This window comes from Rhinolophus ferrumequinum, chromosome 17 (assembly GCF_004115265.2).
Source record: "Rhinolophus ferrumequinum isolate MPI-CBG mRhiFer1 chromosome 17, mRhiFer1_v1.p, whole genome shotgun sequence".
Classification (NCBI taxonomy): Eukaryota; Metazoa; Chordata; class Mammalia; order Chiroptera; family Rhinolophidae; genus Rhinolophus; species Rhinolophus ferrumequinum.
The window spans coordinates 60112631-60136536 of record NC_046300.1 but is presented as its reverse complement, the minus strand read 5'-3'; the positions used below and the strand labels follow the sequence as shown (position 1 = coordinate 60136536).

Sequence of the window (23906 nt, the reverse complement as noted above, 5' to 3'; positions counted from 1 at the left end):
AAAGATCTCCCTCCCAAACTGCAGTCAATAGCACACTCGTGTCAGTAACGTCGAGAATGGCTGAGTTCCAGTGTAACAAAAAAATTACAACTTAGCCTCGAAGTCTACTGGAGATCACTGTAACGGGATTTGAGCTATAATTAAATTTGATTAGTTTGGTTCAAACCTCAAGTTCAAAAGAATTATCAGCATGAATGGATGAAAAGCTCTTTTACACGGGCATTTTGAAAATATGAAAAGGGCTGACACAGCAAGCATCAAAGACTTTAAAAGCAATTGACCCTTCCCAGAGCAAAGAAGAAATGCTAACAGCTGAAACTCAGATGCTGCGTGCAAAGAAAATAAAATTCCAGATGGTTTAAAAAGCCTAGTAGTTTATTAAATATTAAATACTATTATTTTTAACTGGATTTTGCCCAAGGATAGCCAAATGTGTCATCTATAAAATGTGAAAAACTGAAGCAAATAAATACCCCCTGACAAACTGAAGCAAATAAATATTCCCTTTCTCAAAAACTGCTAGCATGACGAAGACTGCCAAGGAGTGCTATGACATTCAAAGAATCATGATGTTTAATATAATAAAAAATAAAAACAAAAAACACCTATAATCTAAAAAGCCAAACCTGTTTATGTGAAGAAAAGAAGACTTCACAGAACTTACCATGTTATTTGGAGATATTTAACTCTTACTTTATAATAAAGGATGCACATTTTGTCCCCCTTAAATTACGTTATATTTTTGCTGCATTTTAAAAAGGAGACATACTTTTAAAAATTAAAGAGGAAAAATTAGAAGCAACCAGCAAAATAAATTTGGTCTATAGAATTCTGTTAGTGACTGATGGGTACCACGGCTTTTAGAAGCAGTTAAAAAAAAACAGTATTAGAAGATTATATATATGAAAGTTTGCTGTATGCATTTTTTAAAAATATACATACATATATTGAAATGTGTCTATACACATTCACACACATATCAAATGAGCTGCATATGTAAATGTATAAGTGTATGTATAACAATATAAGTGTGTATGTGTATGTTGTATTATGTGTGTACACATACACACACACACCCCCAAGGGTTCCTTTTCAACAAAATGAAGTTAGTTACTTTGGTTTTATGCCCTGCATTTTCAGATGGCACCTCTAAGTGAGTTTTTATGTTAAAAGTTTTCTCTTATTACCATGCTATATTTATATACTTTGGGATTCGGGGAATGGCAAAGAGTGTTTTTCCAGAGATGGAAACAGTCAATGCCAAATGAAGCAGGTGTGAGATATCTCAAAGATGAAAGCAATTCTCCAAATAACAACGTCATCCTGTAATGTCTGCTTGACATGTACAACTTTGCTATTCCTCTCTCTGAGATTTACTACAAAGCACTGTGCTTATGATCTGTCCTAACAGATGAGTTGTCTGACTGCTGCTCATTTCTCGTGGTTGTTAGCATTGAAAAAAAAAGTCAATTCAACATTGATCTCACTTAAAATGAGTAAGAAAGGCAGCCACGGCAGACAAGTTATGGTATCTCCCTAAGTGATCTTTTTTTAAAGCATTTACTTTATAAGAAAAATAAGTGTTGATAGAATTCTTTTCTTCTGAAAATTTTTTATTTCAAATCATTAGTTTTAAAATAACTCAAAGTAATTCCAAACCATGAAAAGAAAACAAAAAAAAAAAATCACATGAAAAAAATTAATCATATTGTTTTCTTTTTGACCAAAAAAAAAAAACTAATTATGCTGAAGGTGACATAAGTGTATCTTTCACTAATTTCTCATTATAGTAAAAAAATTTATAAAATTTATGACAAAACGTTTTACTGGAGAAGGAAAACATGTTAATTTCTCTGGTTTCTGTAATAATATCTATCCCGTATTTCATTTTTGTCTTGATTTACCCAACCGTTGTAGAATTTAAGTTTCTTCATTATTTCAAAATAAAACAAAAAAATCTTTTAACCGAACTTGATTTCTAGACCGGTTGTTCTCACACACTTCAGTGTCTATCAGTATCACCTGGATGGACTGGAAAGCACAGGTTCTGGGCCCCACTCCCAACGTTTAGGATTCAGAAGGTCCGGGGAGGGGCCTGCGAATTTGCATTTCTAAACAGTTCTCAGGTGATGCTGCTGCTCTTGTCCAGGGACTAAGCTTGGAGAACCAATGATCTAGTCAATATTTTCTTTCTCTTTATAATGATCAAAGTTGTAATTGGGGGAAAACGAACACTGAAACCTGGTAATATGATATATTATATCCTTAACAGAAATAGAAACTTCTGATCCTTAAAATTAAAAGAAAAAAAAGAAAAAAGAAGAAGCTGACATAAAGAAAATCTACAACAGGAAAAGTGCAAGACTTACAGATGATCTAGTCCAAGATTCAGCAAACTTCTTCTGTGAAGAGCCAGAAAATAAATATTTTAGACTTTGTGGCCCATAGTGTCTGTCGTAACTATTCAACTCTGCCACTGTGGTGTGAAGGCAGCCACAGATAAGACATACACAAATGAGAGTGGCTGTGTGCCAATAAAACTTTATTATAAAAACACGCTGTGGTCTAGTGTAGCCCATACATTTACCAACAATTTTAAAAATGAGAAAACCAAAGCCCAGAAGATTAAGCAATGCTAAAAAGCACAATATAGTGACATAATCACAATTACAAATTTGGTATCCTAATGCATGCTGTAGTGAAGAAGCTTCTGTTATGGTACTATTTTGATAAATAAAAGCCACAAAATGCAATGTGGTGTAAAACCTCATGTAGTTTAACGACAAAAAAAGGGGGCTTCACTAAAAGAGTATGGTTAGTGCTCTCTAATTAATACAAGGCACTATTATTTGGATTTCTCATACTATTTCTAAGCAGGAGGCTTACACATAAAGGATGCTCGCTGCCCGGACTCTTGTCACATGATGGCTTTGCACCTTACTCCTGGGAGAAGCAGGGCCTGAGATCAAGCCTTCTGCTCAGGGACTGTGGAAAATGGGGATTCAAGGGTTTCTTGGTTCTTACCCTCTTGGTCTTTTCTTCATCCTAGCCTCCATTCATTCAATACCATTCCTTCCAAAAATTATCCCAGTGATACTAAAGTTTTCCCACACGAAAACCAGAAGAGATAGTAAACTGTGACAAATTAAAAACAATGTTTTGTGCAGACCACCAGGTTTGCTCTGAATTCTAGTTACTATTAAAGTGAAACAGAATATTTAGTTAATAAAAATAAAGCAAATATGTCTTTACCACAAAGATAGCTAAAAGTATATAATTATATGTATACAAGTATATACACATAAGCAATTATATGTGTATCTGTATGTCTATATACACACACATGTTCTTTACGTTTGCATAGTTGCCTAAGCTTTTACCCTTAAAACTGACATTTGAATATTTTAGCAACTGATAAATTCAATTTTATGCAGCACCTTATAACTATTTATTCCAGTTTATAAAAAATAGTAATCCTCTGCATACATACTATGAAAAACAAAATATCCTAGCTTTAACTATCAAACACAAACTCAAAAAAGTTTCTGTTCTAAAATGGCTGTACAGTTACAAGTGTGTATATCCAATTCAGGGTAAGAATGATGGGTCCTAAATCTCAGACAAAGTTTTAGACATGTTTGATGTATCCTGAACCATGCATGAAAAAACATCTGTTATTTACAGATCAAAGTAACCCTGAGTATCCTAAAACAACTAGAGTGAAAAATGCTCAAATCTAATTTCATCCCTGTCCACATGCTTCTTTGAACTAATAATTCAGAGAATTGGTCAGTATGTTGAACTAATTAGCATGCTTAACGCATGCCAACTTTGATGGCTCCAATTCTTTTTTTAAGAAATAGAATTTAAAAATCGTTTTAAAACACATACACAATCAAATTTGAGAAAATGCAAAAATTAGTCCAAGTTAACAAAGTCACATATATTGAATAATGCCGTAGAAAGCTCCAGAATATGAGTAACACCTATTTAATACTTTCTAAGCTATGAAATGGGTTGTAAATGTTTTGGGGTGTTTGCTTTGCATAAAATGAATTCAACATTTTTTTCTATCCAGTCATTTTTTTTTTTTTTTTTGAGATTCAGCTTATATCGAACTTTACTTCAACATCAGGAATCAAAGTAAAGTGCTACAGATAAGAGGCTAACACCTTGTTTTTATAGTTGCACTGAGAGTAAGCTCATTCAAGATCTTTTAGGTGAAATCCCACATAAGAGCAAAGAGCAAAGTGTATGCCTTTCCTCTTCGCACATCTGAGCCTCATGGACACCTTTACTACAAAGAGCTTCCTAACATTTACTTGCAGTAATCAATGAAAAACCCACTGTAAATAGGTTACTAAGTATTAAACGGACAATGTTCATTAACTAACATCTCCATAGTTTGTTTTTGATTTTTTGTTTGTTTTTGTTGTTGTTTTTTGCCTTGTAGCACATGGAGTTTTTAAAGTGCTTCTATTTAATGTTGATATTCTAAAAGATCCATTCCTATAATTTACATGAGAACATTACACAGAGCCTTCCAAGCAAATTTCACCTGTGTTTGCAATTCTATTTTTCCCTTCTAATTTAAGGCAAGAGCTAGGCATTTAATAATAATAATTTTTTTAAAAGTTAGGATAGGCCCAACCCCAAAGGGAGTTTGGTACATGAGACTGCAAGCAGGAAGTCCAAGCTTAGTGTTTCAGTACCGCCGGAAGTGTAAGGTAAAAAATAGTCTTTAAAAAGCAGTTAGCGTGCTTTTTTAAAGAATGCTTCCCAAGATTGACACATCAATTCCATTACTCTCCTCTTATCTTTTTCTGCTTTGTAAACGGATTACCCAAAATTCACCTCATCCAGAGATAAGGATTTACTCCCAGACTGACTACTTATATTTGCCAGCACTTGAGCACTTTGCTATTATTTTCAACTATTGATAAACTGCTTTACAAATGCATATATGTGCCCTTCCACGCACAAATCACAGAAGCTCTCTGAGGATAAAATCTGTCTTATCATTATACATTGCTAACTCCAACTGGATTACCATCTCAGTAACAATATTTTTCTCACAACTACAGTCAACTTCTTTTGAGCTGTAGGATGAAAAGAAAATTCCATAATCTGTCTTTTGCATTAAAAGCTTCATTTAATGCCATGGTTTGTAGACTTTCCATTCTAGGATGCAGTGCTGGATTAAAAGTCAAATAATCTGAGTTCTCAGTTTATCTTCACCACAATCTAACAGAGTGATCTTGGTAAGTCATTTCAAGATCTTGTGTTTTATAGAATATTGTGAAGAGGATAACTCTCAAAGCAAATGTGCTTCATGCCTGGATAAAATAAAATATATATAGCACCTTTTCCTTCTTCAAATATGTGAACGTCAAGATCATTTATACTGGCAATGAAACAGCAGTAACAACAATAAAAAAATGAGTGACCCAATCTGAATAAGGAAATAATATTAACTACATGTTTAATCAAAGATAGATAAAAAACTTAGCTTTTAACCCACTGGTGTATACGTATTAAAGGTAGAGTAATTCAAGAAAAAACAGGTCATTCTCAGAAAAATGGAAGGAAAAAAAGGTACAAGATACATAATTTGGGGAGGAGAAAAGATGGAAGAGATAAGTTTTAGGGTCTTATTAGACAGCCCTTCCTATCAATGAGAAAAAAAGGAACAAAGGGAAATGTCTTAGAAAATCAAAACAACATCCTGCAATATTGGGCTATTCAAAAATAGGAATACATATGAAGTATGACAAGGAGAAGAAAAACAAACACATTACTTGGCACATAACAAGGAGCCAATACAAGTTTGTTAAAGATACAGACCCACACAAATATGGCCAACTGATTTGCAACAAAGGTGCAAAAGCATTTCAATGGAGAAAAGCTAGTCTTGTCAACAAATGCTGTTGGAACAACTACACATCCATATTTTTAAAAAAAAAAAAAGAAAATCCTTGACCTAAACCTCACCCCTTAAAAAAAGTATCAATTCAAAAGGGATCATAGAGGTAAATGTCAAACATAAAACTATAAAACTCTTCGGAAAAAAACATAAGCTAAAACCTTAATGACTTGGAAGTGGAGTTCTTAGACATAACACTAAAAGTATAATTCAGTAAAAAAAAAGTTAATAAATTGGACTCTGTCAAAATTTAATTTTTTTATTTTACAATACTGTTCAAAGAACAAAATTACAAACTACAGATTATCAGAAATTATCTGCAAATCAAATAAGTGACAAAGGATTAGTATCCCAAACATAAAGAACTTTCAAAAACACTACATGAGAAACAAACAACCTACCTGAAAAATGGGCAAAAGGCATTGCACCGAAGAACATCCTGGGATGGCAGAAAAGCACATGAAAAGACGTTCAATACCATTAGCCATTAGGGAAATAAAAATTAAATCTACTATGGGATATCACCACATACCTATTAAATGGTTAAAATAAAATATCCTGCCAAAACCAAGTGCTGCTGAGGATTCAGAGCATACAGCGCTAGTGAGAATGCAAAACTGTACAGCCACGAGAGAAACGAGTCTGGCAGTTTCTTACAAAGTTACCATTCGCTTACCATATGACCCAGCAATCCCTTTCCTGACTATCTACCTGGAGAAATGAAAATTTATGTTCATGAAAAAACTTGTACATGAATATTTGTAACAATTCTCTTCACGATGGACCTCAACTGGAAAGAATCAATTGTCCTTCAATACGTGAGTGTATAAACAAACTTTGGTATATCCAAAATTGGATATGATGAATTTCAAAGGCATTATAGTGATAGAAACGAGTCTCAAAAGGTTGTATATTGTATGATTCCATTTAAATGATATTCTCAAAGAGGAAAAACTATAGTGATGAAGAACTGATCAGTCATTGCCAGGGGTTAGAAGTAGGAAAATGGATGTGACGACAAAGGGATAGCACAAGGGAGTTTGGGGTGATGGAAATTTTTTTGTACCCTGATTGTGCTGCAGGTTATAAAATCTGCACATTTGTTAAAATTTATAGCTCTGTAAATGAAGTCAATTTTACAGTATGATACCTTAAAAAAGAAAATAAACTAATTATTTGTTGTTCTTGCTTGAGATAAATATAAGAAATGGAAAGGAAGAATAAAACAATGTATTTAATAGTTAAAACCTTTTCTACCCAATACAAGAGCCTAGATGCAATAATACACCTAGACTCCAGATCTTAGTTTCGAATCACCATTCCCCAAAAAAGGAATCAAGGGTTCTTTGGAGAGGTGGCTGATTACAGGACTGGGGCAGGGAAGTACAAAGTAAGACTGGGACATCTTGTTTTATCAGTTAGGAAGTTCTCAAAGACCAATGGGGAAATGTAAGAAGATAATAGGCTTGAAAAGGCTCCCACTGGCCAAATTAGGGGCACTATGAGCATCAAAAAGAATAATAAGGTAACGTATTATAATTATTGAATGAAAAAGAGTACACAATTGTAGTGATAGTTACACAGGAGGTCTGACAATTAAGTTCATGAACTTGTTGCAGCAATGTTGCTAACTTTTTTTTGATATCAGAGGGATTATTCATTATGAATTTATACCAACTGGACAAATAGTTAAACAAGTTTACTATTTGGAAGTGCTGAAAAGGCTGCATGACAATGTTAGACGGCCTAAACTTTTCACCAATAATTCATGGCTCTTGCATCACGACAATGCACCAGCTCACACGGCACTGTCTGTGAGAGAGCTTTTAGCCAGTAATCAAATTAACTGTATTGGAACACCCTCCCTACTCACCTGATCTGGTCCCCAATGACTTCTTTCTTTACCTCAAGAGAAAAGAAATATTGAAAGGAAGACATTTTGATGACATTCAGAACGTCAAGGGTAATATGACCACAGCTCTGATGGCCATTCCAGAAAAAGAGTTCCAAAATTGCTCTGAAGGGTGGACTAGGTGCTGGCGTCGGTGCATAGTTTCCCAAGGGGAGTACTGCGTGGGGTATTCAGCAGTGGGGTATGTAGCATTTTTTCTAGGATGAGTTCACAAATTTAATTGTACAGCCTTTGTATATCTGTGAATATACTAAAGCCCACTGAATTGTCACTTTAAATGAGTGAATTGTATGATACATGAATTACATCTCAATGAAACTGTTAAAAAAAAAAAAAAGAACCCATGAGTCCATAGAGATACTAAAAACAGAAGCTGGCGGTGGTGGAAGAGGAAAGCTCTTTTTCACCAAAGAATGCCAACTAATAAATTCAGAGCAAAATGACAGTATTAGGAAAATCAATGTTTTGTAATCAGCAATGTAATAAATACTTCAAGCAAGAAGCATCCACAGATGTTAAAACTATTGGGTGAAAGATTATTGGGGAACAGGATAATCACATGGTCTCAGAATATTACCCCATAGATTGCTTCCGAGTAACAAAGGAGAACTGAACCCTTCGAGTACAGAAAATTAGAGAACACCAGCCTAACAAGTGATTAAACTGAGCTTCCCCAAGTCTGGGATATTACGTGCCTCCTGGTAAATGCAATACAAAGTACCCAACATCATACATGCATACATGGAGTATTCCCGCACACACACACACATTTAATCAGAATATAATCATAAGGAAATCAGATATTCCAGGTTATGGGACAATTTACAGAACTGCTCTGGACTCTACAACAAAGTCAATATCATGGGAGAAAAAAGTTGGGGACAAATGAAAACCAAATGCAATACGTGATCCTTGACTGAACATTGCAGAGAGAAAAAAGTTATAAACCTTTTATTATTGGGACAATAGCAAAAATGATGAAACTGAACACATATTAGGTAATATTAAAGGGTCAAGTTCTTAGGTGTGGTAATGGTGTTGTAGTTATGAGAATCAAGACTATTCTTAGGGCACATAACGCTGAATATTTAGTGATGAAGTGCCAACATGTCTGTTACCTACTTAAATATCTTAGGAAAAAAATAGAGAGCAAAAAAGATAAAGCAGATAAGGCTAAATGTGAATCAGTGAATCTTGGGAAAAATATATGCTTTAACTTATCTGTAAGCTATAATTTTTCAGAAAGTTGGTGAGGTAGAAGAAAGAAAAAGTAGGTGCTACTATTCATTTTAAAACCTACTCACACCCCCAACAGAGAAAAGGAAATATGCACATAGTTATGAAAAGAAGGTAAGATTTCAAAGGATTCAGAGGCCAACTCTGCCCTCTATTAGCTGTATTATTATATGTAGAGCAAGTTACTTACACCACTGATTATCAGTTTTCTCAATGGTATTAAATAGGCAAATATCTGTTATTTCGTAAAATGGTTTACTAAATAGACAAATATAGATGGTTGGGAATCATGACTGGATATGTAAGAGGTATATATTAGGCTGCTGCAAAAGTAATTGCAGTTTAAAAGGTTAAAAATTGCAAAAAACGCAATTACTTTTGTACCAACCTAATATTTTCCAAGCACTCAGTTGGCAATAGTAATTCTTTGTACTATTACTATAAAGATTAAATGAAAAACAAATGGAAAGTACCTGGTCTGGCAAATGGCAGACGCTGGATAAATTCTATCTACTTCCTCCTTCAAATACAGAAAAAAATATGTGATGAGAACTTACCAAGAGGTTACCACCCTTTGGTGTTTTCATTTAGTCAAAACTAGTCCAAAACTTAATGATTAAGATGTGTTATCCATACAACACACAATTAACAATTGTGTGAACCAACAGATAAATCCAGCGGTGTGACTTCCACAACATCTTGGTTGGTCAATATAAGACATATCACAGTCTCCTCTATACATAGATCTTATTGATATTTTCTATCAGGCAAAAGACAGACCTGATTTACCCTATGAAGAAAGTAAACATGATCCCAAAGTGATTTTTAACTTGGTCATCATCCCATTTCCCAAAGAGAATTATGGAATAATTCATGGATAAACACCTGGGAAAACTGGGAAGACTCACAACGTGTGGGTCAAGGTATAGGGGAGCTTTATTAGAAAACTTGGTACCAGTTTACAAGACTATATACAAATTTAATAACTTGTTTCCCGAATATAATCAGGATGCACACTAAACTGATAAGATTAAAATGCTTCTCTAAGAACCATAATTTATTAACATAATTCCTTCCAACTTAAAAAAAATCAATGAAACACATTTGAAGCTAAAGAATCATTATGAATGGTTATCTTCAAGTGTCATTAATAAGAATCTTTGTAAATTATACACTCATATATTAGCCCCTAGAGAAAGATAATTACCTGGCCAAAATCATGATAAAATAAAGGTCTTCAAACAAATCAGCTGTATCCTTATATTTATTATGCCTTAAAATGTTTTCGTTAGATGAGGACAGTAAGGCACCAGAGCTGTAAACCTGTCGGAGGCAGAGCGGTGGGGAAACCCAGGCAGTGTGGCTGCAAAGCCACGGTCTGAACCACTAGGGCCTCCAGGACACAGCAAACTCAGCCCAGGAAGGCAGGAAGGAGGGCCCAGACACACTGAGCGATCACTCCAGATTAGAACAGGAGGCTAGAAGGAAAAAGAAACTCAGTACAAAAACTCAACATGATTTTGAGATTATGACACCATTTAAGTGAATGAAAAAGGCAAATAATGCACCCCAAAAAGGGCATTAGAAACTCCAAGAAAAAAAACTATATAAGCAAGTTCATTCCCTCTGTGTTCAGCAAATTAAATCATTGGATAAGTTTTAGGAACTAATGGAGTGCAAGAAGACAGTCTATTTGATTCCGATGTTGGAAACATCTTTCGGGAAGACACAAGACCAATACAAAAGGAAGTATAACTCTAGCACACACACTACCTGGATCATTCATGAAGTCTCAAATAATACAAACACTAGTTCACTAGTGTTTCACTTTTAGAATCAATCCAGAAAAATCATGGAAGAAGTGATTGTGGGTGATGGACATGATGAAACTGTCGGCCATTCTGACAATCCAGGACAAAAGCACAGCGGTGAAAAAGTCATTCCACAAAGCGGGATTTGAAAGTTAAGGAGGGTAAGGTGGCATAAAGGACCTAACAAAAGGAAGATGCTGAAAGTTTGTGGGATAAGAAAAAAAAACACAAATATAAGACTAGAAGTTTCTAAAACCATCAGAGGTATGAAATGCTAGGATGAGGTTGCGGAGGAGCATACTGTGAGCTAAATCACATCTTCCATCCCAAGGCTTAACAGATTGTATCTAAAGTTGATAAATTAAAAAAGAGATGTTTATATTATCCTGAAATATGGATGTAATAACTAAAAATAGAAACAGTTAAAAGAGGTTACCTCTAGAGAGTGGGACTAAATGGAGAAGAATGGGTCAAAAAAATTGCTTTTCATCATAAATTCTATATTTGAATTGTTACTGATTGCATGGATTACTCTGATAAAAAATCTTTTTAAAGAAATTAAGTTGTACATTTAAATTGTCATTATTTTAGAAGATCATTTTCAAAATAAATATTTCATATAATGTCCAAATCTGGCACCTTTTTTCAGATTTTCACTTTTTGAAACAATTTATAGACTTTCATAAAAGTTGCTATATAGGGAGTCCCCATATACCCTACACCTAACTTCCCTATTAATAACTTAAATAACCAGCTATTAGTATTGCTACAATACTAACAGCTAAATTATAAACCTTATTTGAATTTATCCTTTTTCTGTTCCAGGATCCAACCCAGGATCCCACATGGCATTTATTTGCTGTGTCTCCTTAGTCTCCTCCTCTATGTGACTACTTTTATCTTTATCTTTCAGGACCTTGGTTGTTCTGTAGAATGTCTCTCAACGTGGATTTGTCTGATGTCTTCCCATGATCAGACTAAGCTTATACACTTTTTGGCGAGAAGACCAAAGAAGTGACATTGTATCCTTCTTAGTGCATCCTACCAGGGGTGTATGATGTCAACAGATCTTATTATTGGTGACATTAACCTTCATCACTTGAATACGGTCGTATCTGCCAGTTTTTCCGACTGTAAAATTATTGTTTTCCTTTGTAATTGAAAAATAGCTTGGGGAAAATACTTTGAGACTGTGACATTCATTATTTTTCATAAGTTAAATAAACTTACTTCTTATCTTTTAGAGATGCATAATGAAGTATTTCAGGATTAACTAAAATAATATTATTCAGGAATCTTGGATTGGAAAACACCATTTATTATGCATGGATTTTCATTTTTTAATTTGAACCACTTGTAAAGGTGCTGAGCAATCAACTCAAGAGCCTCCAGATTCTGGTACACTGAAGTTTCTGCCACCAACACTTAAAACACAGGCATTGTGTGCCCTCTAGTGTGTGATTCTATAACACAACTTTTGCATCAAGTTCAGTAACAAAAGGCAGAGTGTTTTCACAAGACAAAAGAAACATCCTTCTTTCTCCCCAATTTCTGCTTCTACACTAGTCAATAAATTATTTGTTAATTACTCGGCTAAGCACCAACACCGTTTCAATGCCAAAGATGATCAACTTTTTCCCACCTATTGTGCTGCTGTTTCTCAGAACACATGCTGAAGCCCAGGGAAGAAACAGGGACAGAAGGCTCAAATCAGTCAAAGCATTTTTAAGCAGCCTTAACAAAGGCTAGATGAAGGAGGATGTTGAAATCAATGATTATTGCCCAATTTAGAAGCATCTCTGTGTTCTGCCTCGCAGATGGCTCCACTTCTATCTTTTAGAATTCTCCACTGCTCCGAAATTGTGGTCCATTTCATCAAGTTCACGGATTATTCGGTCCAAGCCTTACAGACATACTACCACTTTATTTTCCTATGATTTCCTGAAAAAGCCTGAGAGGAATGAACAGTGCATTGACCTGCAGGGCATGAGCAGGAAGCAAAGTGTGATAAAAAACACAGACTTTGGAAACACACCGGCTTAGCCTCTGCTCCCAGTCCTGCCACATACTAGCTTAACTTTGCTTGACTTTTACAAGCCTCAGCCTACTGATCTGTGAAAAAAAGGTTAATATCTTACAGTTTTATCTAAAGATTAGAAAAATAAATGCAAAGTACATGATCAGAATTCAAATTGTAATTATTATCATTATATGATGCCAAGGTAATATGCAACCAGGTAGTCAAAACCACAGGTAAACATCTTCAATAATACCCTTCAACCACAATCCTTGAATTACACATAAAAATTCTAGATTTTGCCTTTATACTTGGTTTTCTTAATACAGAAATATAGTGTCTTCTTAATACTCCTTGTAAGATGTTCAGACAATAAGAGAGTACATAGTACTGAGAATCTCAAGAGTAATTTTGACCCACATAGTATTCATTGTACATTATTTACACATACCTGATGAAGGATTTTCTTCGTGAATAACTTGTTTACTACTGTTCTATGTCATTTCAAAAAGTGTTTTACATACATAAAATATTCATAGGAGCAACCCTTAACTAGAAATGACAAAATTAAAATAAGGGCTGTTTGTGGAAGGCACAAGAATACCAGGAAATAGTCTAAGACAAGGAGAAAATTAACCTCACTGGAAGTGCAGAAAGTTTATAAGGCAGAAAACCACTAACTAGCCTGGGAATTAAGTGAGGCTGCCATAATTCTTGCCAATGCTTCTTAGCCTGAGCACGTGTTAGAGATTTGAAATATCTAAGTATGTAAAACTAGTCTACTTTTGAGAAGCATGTATGATTAAGTCATTGGTTTGTTCGTCAAATGCTTTCTGAGCGTGCTGCGGGATATACTGAGCACTCTTCAGATACTGGATTAAGAGTAGGGAACAAAACAGACAGTAGGTATCTCATGGTGTGGTGTATATTCTAATGGGGGGAGGGAGGCAGGTAATAAATTTGTAAACCAGAAATGAAGATAATTTCTGATAGTGGTTCATGCCAGGGTCCCACATGAGTGACCGGGGTTGGACAGGTCGATTTGGGCTAGAGCGGTCACAGGAGATCCCCTCAGAGAAGCCAGGCGAGAACTAACACCTGAATATGTAGAGCGAACCACGCCAACGTCGGGATAACATGCGCGTGCACGCCACTGTTCTTCATGGATGTCTCCATCAAAGCAAGACTCTCTGCTTGTTTACGGCCTGATGACTCGTTTTCACATCAGGTAGACTTCCAGGTGCTGAGAACTTATTTTCCTAACTTCTGGCATTAATGCCTACCCAAAGGTTTAAAGACTGAAGAAAAATATACCTATGGGCTACTAATTTTAAATATCTACTTTCCTCCCCAGAAAAACTTACCAACACATGAAGTGCAAAATTCACAGCTCACCGCAGGCATTAAGATCATAGGCTCTGGAGCCCTAGGTGCTCTCCCTGCTCCATGTGAGACGGGTGACCCACAATCTTACTCAGCCTCCCTCTCTATAAAGCAGGGTCATGCTTCCGTTATTGTGAGTTTTGAAATAACGCTTGCAGAGAACTTAGTACAGGGACTAGAACACTGTAAGTACTTAATAAGCATAAGCTAGTATTTCAGTTGTGATTTACATATTTTGCAAGGGAAGAGTTAACATATGACTGTATCAATACAGGTATTCTGAGGTCTTAATTTTAAAATCAAAACTGTATAAAAAAATAAGTAACTGTAATGCAGGGTCTCAGCTCCCACTCCCCGCACAAGAACACAGGATATAGTGAGGCCAAAAAGGAACAACAGAGCCATAGATACGGGAGTCATACCACTATATTCTTGCTGGCGGCTGATCGAGACACAAAAGCAAACATCTGCCAGTACCCCAACGAGGTACCGCAGTCTCGCTGGCAGCCGGGCAAGACACAGGAAGTACAAGCAACACGATCTGCAATCCACAATCTGCTTGCTAACCGCACTTGCTAGCCCCCATTTGCTGCTAATGTAGCCATGGCAGTTATATTAGTAGCTAATGGCTCACTGGTTACAGCTGATGGCCATCTGATCACAGCTGACGACCATCTACTACCCGAGCCAGCACCTTTCCACGTGAGGACGAGAGCCTGGAAACTGCTCTCTGGGACTCCGTCCCTACAGTAACTTTGAAGTAAACTCCTGTTTTCAGAATAATAATTCAGAGAGAACACCAAATGATTTTTAAAGAAGAGCTTCCCATGTGCCTAAAAGAACAAAGGTGGCAGGAAAAGAATAAAAACAAACATCAGTTTATAGAGTATGATTAAATGTCTAAACATTGTGATCTAGACAAATGTTCTGGATGTGAACAACAGGGTACCAAAGTATGGGGCTGAAACCAGAGGTGCAAGAAAGGGTGGTAGGCCTTGAATGGACAGAATATGGCAGACACAGTGGGGTGACTCAGTGACAGTGGTGTCCACCATGTCTTAGCCTGCCTTTACCCACTACCCTGAAAAACTACATACATACTCAGCTTCCCAATCCCATGCAACTCAGGGAGGTCCTAAGCACCTCACCCAAGAAAACTTCTATCTTCCAGGTAAACAGAGTAACAGGTAAGGCTAGTATTGCCTCCTGTCCTTCCCACTTCGAGCTTGGAGAGGGACCACAACGCCTAAAAGTGGAGCTGTCATTTTGTAACGATGAGTAGGTTACCAGGTTTTTAAGGTTGACCAAGCAGAAAGAAAGAGCCTGGATCCTCAATGCCCTCATTTAACCAGCACACCAGCCTTAGAGTATTCTTGTTATAGAAGGGGGGAAAAACCCTTATTTGGTGCAGCCACTGAAGTGAGATTTTCTATTATCAACAGCTTAAGTGCAATCTAAACTGACACACAAGATGAAGGAAGAGGATATTTCACATGGATGAAAAACACAAACAAAGGAACACCACAGACAGACCTACTTGAGCAGTATGGTTTATGATACTAACATTTAAAATGAAGAATTAACTTCCACCTTTATCTGATCGCTTCTTAGATGTTTACGCTGAAGAGTCACATTATTGCATTTACATCGCAGCAAACCCTATACCGGGGACTGGTATGCCTTCAAGACGACACGGCCAAGGAAACATGCAGCCTTTTCCAACTGCACAGTGCAAATGAAATGCGTCCAAGGAATGAGAAAAGTAAATAGCAGCTGGTTTCATATAAACAAAACATGAGAAAATATGCACTGAAGGGCTAAAGTAATTTTTCTACATTAAAATAATTTTACTAAATTGCTCATTCTAAATATGTTTGTTTAGGAGATGATGAAACACTGCAGGCTACAATCTATATTTGAGGAGCAATAATTTAGGTTCTTGAATTAAAGAATGAACTACCGTTCATTCTTCGTAGAACATCTCTACAGAAAAGTTTTAAGAATGTAAATGCAATTAAGTGACTCATTTTATAAACTTCTGTGATTAAAGAGAATATTTCATTTTTATTTGTTTAATATTCGTATTAATAAGAATGTCTCATTACACATTTACTGAAACCCTGAACAATAAAACAGTGGACAAATTCCAAGAACAAACAGATTTTTTTCTTTTCCCATGAAGCTAACATTATGGAATTTTAACAGATGTTCTATTTGGTCATAGTTAATAAAATGAATTATGTAGGATTAAAATAGGGTTCAATATGTTTGCATTGGATTTTAACTGAAAAACAATTTCACATTAAAAGTTTGGAAAGGTTTATAATCACTTTTTTTCCTTTTCCTTAGCGGAATTACTAAGATGTGGAAAATAAGTGGATTAATTATAGCACTTATTACTTTTCTAATGAAACTAAGCTTATAAAGACCATTTTTTTCAAGGTTTAAGAAGACTGAAATCTTAGAAAATGATATACTCTTTGGTATTTCATCCCCTATCTAAAGCAAGAACCTGCCAGTGTGGTGTACCCAAAGGCGGAACCACCAGCCTGCACCATTCCAAGCCCCCTCAGAGCTCCCTGAGCATTCGGAAATAGTCATGGTGTCTAGTAGCATCTGAACAAAAAGGAATCAAACTTAAAGGAATAAAAGCAACAACAAATATCTCCTGAGTGCTGACTTATGCTAGAGCCTGTGCACGCTACAAAGAGGTGAAAACCCAGCTGCGGTTTTCAAGAGGAATTTATACGCTATCTGAGAAGACAAGGCATAATTATATGTAGCCAGACAAAACTGAAACGTAAAGACCAAAAACGAAAGGAAGAGGTAAATCAAAGCAAACAGTGTCATACAAACACACACGGAAACAGATACACAGCACTCTGATATAAGGGGGAAAAGTTCTTAACAGAGAGCATAACCGTTTTTTTTTTTTTTTTGCCTTTTTACTATCATAAAAGCAGGAACTAGCACACAGGCTTAAGGATATTAAATAAGTAATAAAACTTCTAGCTATAGATGCTTCAAAACATTTTTCAACAGAAAACATTCAAGTGTTGCAATCCCAGTAAAAAAGCCTTCCTCTAAATAGGTAATCTTATGTGGGAAATAAATCCCAGTAAATAATCAAACTGACCCAAATAAGGATCATCATAAAAATTTTCCAGCCCATTTATATTAGTAATTTTGATTAGCACAACCATCAATACACTTCGATTGCAGCTGAGCAGCTTTCCAAGTAATGACAGTTAGCTGACCTCTAGTTCAAACACGGCTATTGTTACCCATCATAATGAAATGGCATTCACATGTTTAAATGCAGACAGATCAAGGTCCCGTCCCTGTTCAAGAACCGACCAAACTGGAGGCGGGTTTCTCCATTTTGCCCTCCGGGCAGACCCTATTGCTGTCATACCTCCTTCCTGAGACTGCTGTGAGATTTCAACAAGAGAAATCTATGCCAAGTCCCTAGCACAGATGGGCAAACTTGGGCTCAGAGAGGTTCAGTAACTTGCCAAAAGCAGACAGCTGGTAAGAGCAAGTTGCATTTCACACTTAGGTGTCATTTCCTGTCAAAAGCCTCTTCAGTGACCAAGAATACTAATAAGCACAGTTAACATTTCCTGAACACCTACTATGTGACACCTACTAGGCTCTACAGAAAGTACTTCATATGAATCTCCTCTCTTCTTACAATAACTTTAGCATAATTTAAATAATCAGTAAAGGAATCATATAGTTCTCAGATATGTGTTAACAGGCCCAGTCTCACTTAAAATTAAAACTACAGCACCTCTTAGATTGCTAGTACTGTTAGCGAGTCAAAAGAAAACAGAGCTCCTGCACTGTTGGCACAAGGGCCGACTGGCACTTCCATGAAGGGCGATTTGATGATACGTATCAGAATTACAAACGCCGATGCACCTTTAACCAAGCAAGTCCACTTGTGGCATATAACCTACAAGCATCCTCGACCATGTACAGAATGACGAGGGAACAATACTATACATTGTAGCATGTTTGTAATACCCACCAATGAGGACCTGGTGAAATAAACAGTGGCTCATTTATACATTGGAGTACTACCCAATCATAAAAAAGAGAGGGTGCTCTTTTATGAAGTGATGTAAAGTGAACTCCAAAATATTTTGGGTAAGAAAACAAACAAGGTGCAGAACACCTAGGATAGAGTGGCTCTGGAAAAACACACAAGAGACTTACGTAACTCTTACATGAAGAGTTGGGGAAAAGGAACTTAGCGGGCAGACAACAGAACTGGGAAAGAGACTTTGAAGAGCAGTCCCTGAGGCTTGACTCCCAAAGGTTCCTGTTTCCAGCCACTAGATTAGGGGAAATTTCCACCGCCTGAAATAGACAATAGAGTAAGTGACTTTGAAAAGCTGCCATATCTACTTGCAAGTGAACTTTCCAATCAGAAAGGTAATTTCTGCACCTAAGGGACAGTCTGAGCATCTCAATGAACTTACAGAACAGGCTGAGTGACTTATTTTGGCCTGCTTGATTGCTTGATTTTGACTGCATGTGTGATAGCATCTTGTGGGAGACTTGCTTTCATTGCCGCTTGGTAGCAAAACTGGGGAGAGAGGGGGAAATAACCCTCACTGATCTCAAATCTCTTTAGTGGCCACTCTTATCTACCAAAAAGAAGCCAGGAGTTATTCATCACCAAAATGGCAAAATCCTGACATTGAGGCAGGTACAACCAGCATCTCACTGAAAGATTTGTGCAGATAAGAGTCAAATACCAGTAATTCGTCCTCCTAACTCCAGGAGACATATGTCAGACTCTTCCAAGCGCTGTTCCACGTGCTCCACTCCAGTCCCCTGTAAACACCCCTCTGGGGTGAGATGTTCAACCTCTCCTCCGGGCAAGTACCCCACTTGGTTGAGTGCTTTCTTGAAGTGCCCTCACGAGGCTTCAGGTAGTGGGAAATCACGTTTGCCTCTTCTATAGCTGTGAAAGCCCCAATTCTGCTTAGATAAGCAAGGTACACGTGTTCTTTCACACTCTGTACCTTTGCTCATGTTGTCGCCTCTGCCCGTCTCCTGGAATACTTCTAATTGCCATTCCTTCAAGAAATTAGTCAAAACTAACTGTCTAATGCAGCAAGTACTGACTGGTACCACTCAAGCACTGCATCCTCTATAATCCCGGCTGCATCTTGCTTGTACACACACCATTTCATTACAGCACTATTACACTGCGCTGGAGTGTCTACTCCCCTATGTTTTCCCACCAGAATGTGAATCCTTCAGGGCACAAACATTGTATGTGGTGCTCAACACACAGGAGACACTCTTCAAATGATCGCTGAATAGAATTTTTGGATAAAACACATTTGCTGAGCTTAATTTATTCCTACTTCTTTTGAAATAACTTGCCTTCCTCCGCTTTCTTCCTTTATAGAAGTCCTTCTAATTCACATCCAAGCTCATGAGGCAGCTCTCCACAGAACTCTCAGGACAATGGACCCTTTGAAACAAGCCTGGCTATGAAAGCAGCTGTGATTTTGCTGCCCATTTCCATCTTATTGCAGTAACACCACCGCAGCACGACGCTTGGCCACATCTAATGCGGCCAAGATCATGAGAAAAATGAACACTGAAAGGGTGAGATAAATAGTATAATCTGTTGACCTTGCTTAGACACAGTCTAAAATTCACAGTAACTAAAATAATTTAGGAGACCATCAGGGATAAGCATGCAATCTCCACAAACATCAAAGGTAGTGAAAAACATGTGACAGCATTCATAAAAATCGAAAGAACACACAATCTATTTTATAATGCATGAATTCAAACTTCAATCTCTTTCTAATGGGCTACTGCTAGGGAGATAAAACTATTTTAAAGAAAACAGTGTACACAGAATAAACATATAAATTTCCTGGTGATTCTCACTAAGGCTTCAATGTACTTTCTTATTGAAACAATCAAACAAGCTCTTGGCAAAAAGATTTGATGTTGGTGTCAGAACAATGCAAGAATTGAAACTATTTATAATGCAAAAATTTTGTTTAAAGCAGATATATCACTTCTTATTTTTCTCATTTTGAAAAGTAGCCATGTATCACTCGGCAATAAAATTCTTCTCTCATTCTATCAGAGAATCTGTACAAAAGCAATATTTCAACTAAAATCAGTTCTGAAAGATCTTTTATGAATACGGATAATGCAACAGACCCCAATTAAATTTCCAACAAAGCACTGCCATTTTGAGTAAACAGTCATTTCAGTAAGGTCACACTATTTGTAAGAATTGCAGCTTAGAAATTAATTACTAGTGTGACATGTGTCAAACCAAATTTTTAAAAGAACAGAATGCAGTTGTAACCATGTGTTTTATCTATTTATTTGTATGCAAAACCAGTATTCGCTGGAATGTAAATAAATTCATTTATTCAGCATTTCCCAGAAAAATAAAAAAGTTTACTGCCCCTAACCCTCCCTGCATTTTTCTGGCACCCAGGTGAACACGTGCTTAGTAAGTCAGAAAATAAGTACAGAATGAAGATATAGTGCAGGTGATGTTTTTGAAAGGCAGAAGTCATCTTCACACAAATGACTAATTTTGAAACATTCAGTTTGCCTTCAAGAGAAATTTTTCAAAGACAACCATCACCCGCACCACACCACACTAAAAGTCGTTACTGTGTGCAAATAAAAGCTTTAAATAACTGTTCTGGTGTTTCATAAAGAATACTATAATCTATAGTAGAAAACAAAACAAACAAAAAAAACACCTGGGAATAAAACTAGGGATTTCAAAGAATTTCAGTGTCCTGCTATTTATGACAATATTTATTTAAATTAAAAACATTTTCATAAATGAAAACATTTTAGCATCCAAGGAACTACAAATAGAAAACAAACATATACAGATGCTCTTTTGCATTTTAATAGAAAATTATATCCCAATCCTTTTCACAAAGTATACATATATCAAATTATGTTTTACACTTTAAACACATGACAAATTTATTTGTCAATTCCATTGCAATAAAGCTGAAAAAAAAAAAAAAAAGAAATCCTTAGGATTTAAACTCATTAAAAAAGAAAAAGAAAATTATGTCCCAAACTAAAGATTTCTCTTATATCTCACATATCTATAAATCAACTTTTGAACTTCAAACTAGCCTTTTCTATTAAGGCAAAAATGAAAACATGCTTCCTGCAGTACTATACTGAAATTCCTTTGCTTTTTCAACCAAAGGAAAAAGAACTTACTACATATTAAACCACAGAATTTGGGAGTTGGAAGGCCCCGGAGGTGAAATGGCTGCTCTGGGCACGCGGCCCTGCAGGCCACCTGCAGCGCCAGGACTCGGCAGGGCCGAACTGCCCAGTTCCCCGTAATCTGTTACCAGGAAAACAAGAGCTGAGTGCATGGCACAGACTTTTGAGACACCTGTATCTTAGGCTGCTTCTTTCATTACCAATTTTTCAGTAACTCTGTGTATTACAGTAATTAAGTTGGTATCTTTTATAGTTATTTTCTAATATTTCAGCTACAACAGCCACTCTCTAATTACAGTGAAGCTACACATACAGGATGGGCCATTCTGACCACTGGACTGATCATTCAGCAAACCCATACCCATTTATTAGAGGTAAGAACCAACGTAAGACTTGACAGCGTTTTAAAAAGTGATCATAATTTCCCTTTTTAATTTTTAAACCAGTTTTTCCAAATAAATTCACTGAACAAAGCATATCATATTTTGAACTTCAGTGTTGGAAATTAAGTGAGTTACCTCTCTTAAAACTGTGCTTTTGTAGCCTCGATACAATCCTTGGATGCCCTGAAACAAACAAAAGGCCGAAAGCTCAGAAAGTTAGAATAGCAGAGATTCTGAATGACATTCTGAATAAATCAGGTTTACCTTTTCTAAAGTTTCAGTTTTAAAATGTTGACAATGGCCACAGTTCTGTAAGAGGTTAAAAGATTTCAACTGACCTAAGGTACATAAAGCTCAGGTCAGCTCTTTTAAAAGGGGAACATCTCTGATAATAAAACTGACTACATATTAATTAAGCTTTAGTTGCTTTCAACATTTCTTCTCCTGAAAAGAATACTTGAGATGTTTTAAATAAATATACAGAGGATGCCAAAAAAATGTATACACATTTTAAGAAAGGAAAACTGTAAATTGTAATACTTAATATATACCGATAACAAAAGATGAATACAAGCCACATTTGACTTCTGCAATTACAAGAGGTGCTCAAAGTGGTTACCATCAGCGTCCAGACACTTCTGATTATGGCGAACTACTTCCTTGAGCAACGTCAACCAAAGTGTCCACTTGTATACATTTTTTGGCACCCCCAGTATTTCCAAAAGCAAATGCACACAGAATGCTGATTATCTTGTCATATAAAAACAGAATTATATTTCATAGTTTCAATCAGAAGACATCAGAAATTCATTAATAATTTCTCAATAGTGATAAATAAAATAGCTCTGGACAAGCTTTGGCTTATTATCTATTTAACTGTCCACATGATTCAACAGGAACCCTCTATTGGACTGATCTCATTCATATAATTAATACTCAATATCTCCTCAACTAGGTGACAGAGGGACCATTAAGAATAATTTTTCTAAAACCTAGATTCATTGAAATTTTCATATAATTTATTTTTGTAAAAAAAATAAATCTTTTTAAGGTTTCTGTAAAAACTATAAAAGAAAGCAGCTCAATGGTCCCTAGTCACATGGCCAGCAGGGATGAGTTCTAACCCACTGCTTAACACTAACTGGTAAAAGAGCAATTATACTTTGATACAAACATTATGACGTTGGTAACAATATGGGTCCATTACTACATTTCTCTTCCATGGGCCCTCAAATTCTGTAGTGATGTTTTAATGTATCTTCACTGATTTTACATATTTACTATTTGTTCCATGTCTGATTCCAAAAGAACTATTGGATGATTACAATGTAGGACACACATAGGGTGGTGGCACTCCGTATGTGTTTGTTTAGAAATTTGAAAAAGAAATAAAAATTAAAATAAAAATTCAAAAACAAAGGAAAAACAATGATAATCTTAGCATAAGAAGTTACTATAACTGGAGTAAACTTATTACATTTAGTTTTAAGGTCTCTTCTAGAACTCCAGATACAAGACTCACAGTGTTTTTATTAGCAATAATACTATAAAATCTTTCTCAATAAAGAAAAAAGAGCGAGCTTAAAAACACATCTCACCTCTTGATATAAGATGTTAGAGAAAATTTGAAATGTTCTTGAAGAAGCAGAAACCTGTGCCCTCTGCTTAACTACTTCAGAAGGAACACGAATCAGGCAGGCAACCTAAAATATATAAATTTAATTACATCCTAGTAAAGTAGTAACTGTACAAAAACTGAAATTTTTCTCGTAAGCAAAAATTATAGTTTAAAAAAGTATAATGTACAGGCGTAGTGCAAGACATGAAAGGTTCCGTTTTTTTAACCTAGAACACTTAGAACCCTAATGGACATGTGCTGTTTTATCAGCCCCAAAACCTTTCCTTAGCTTGTTCTGTATAGATCTTCCCACCCCCATCATGTTGTTGCAGGCGTATCTGTCTATAAGCCCCAGGAGAGCAAGCA

General features: G+C 36.1%; 1 protein-coding gene across 4 annotated transcripts in view; it reads right to left on the bottom strand.

Moving 5' to 3' along the window:
- SLC25A26 (solute carrier family 25 member 26) overlaps nucleotides 1-23906 on the bottom strand; it is a 148241-nt gene that overhangs the window by 82580 nt on the left and 41755 nt on the right. The window contains exons 4-6 of one of the 4 annotated variants that reach the window (XM_033131664.1): nucleotides 23521-23625; nucleotides 22058-22105; nucleotides 18504-18647 (exon numbers count right to left, since the gene is read on the bottom strand). The exons of 1 other annotated variant lie outside the window; for it this stretch is intronic. In XM_033131664.1, the coding sequence (XP_032987555.1) occupies nucleotides 18504-18647; nucleotides 22058-22105; nucleotides 23521-23625 (297 nt within the window). The remainder of the gene's footprint in view (nucleotides 1-18503; nucleotides 18648-22057; nucleotides 22106-23520; nucleotides 23626-23906) is intronic. 2 more of the 4 variants (XM_033131665.1, XM_033131667.1) reach the window with 2 other exon arrangements.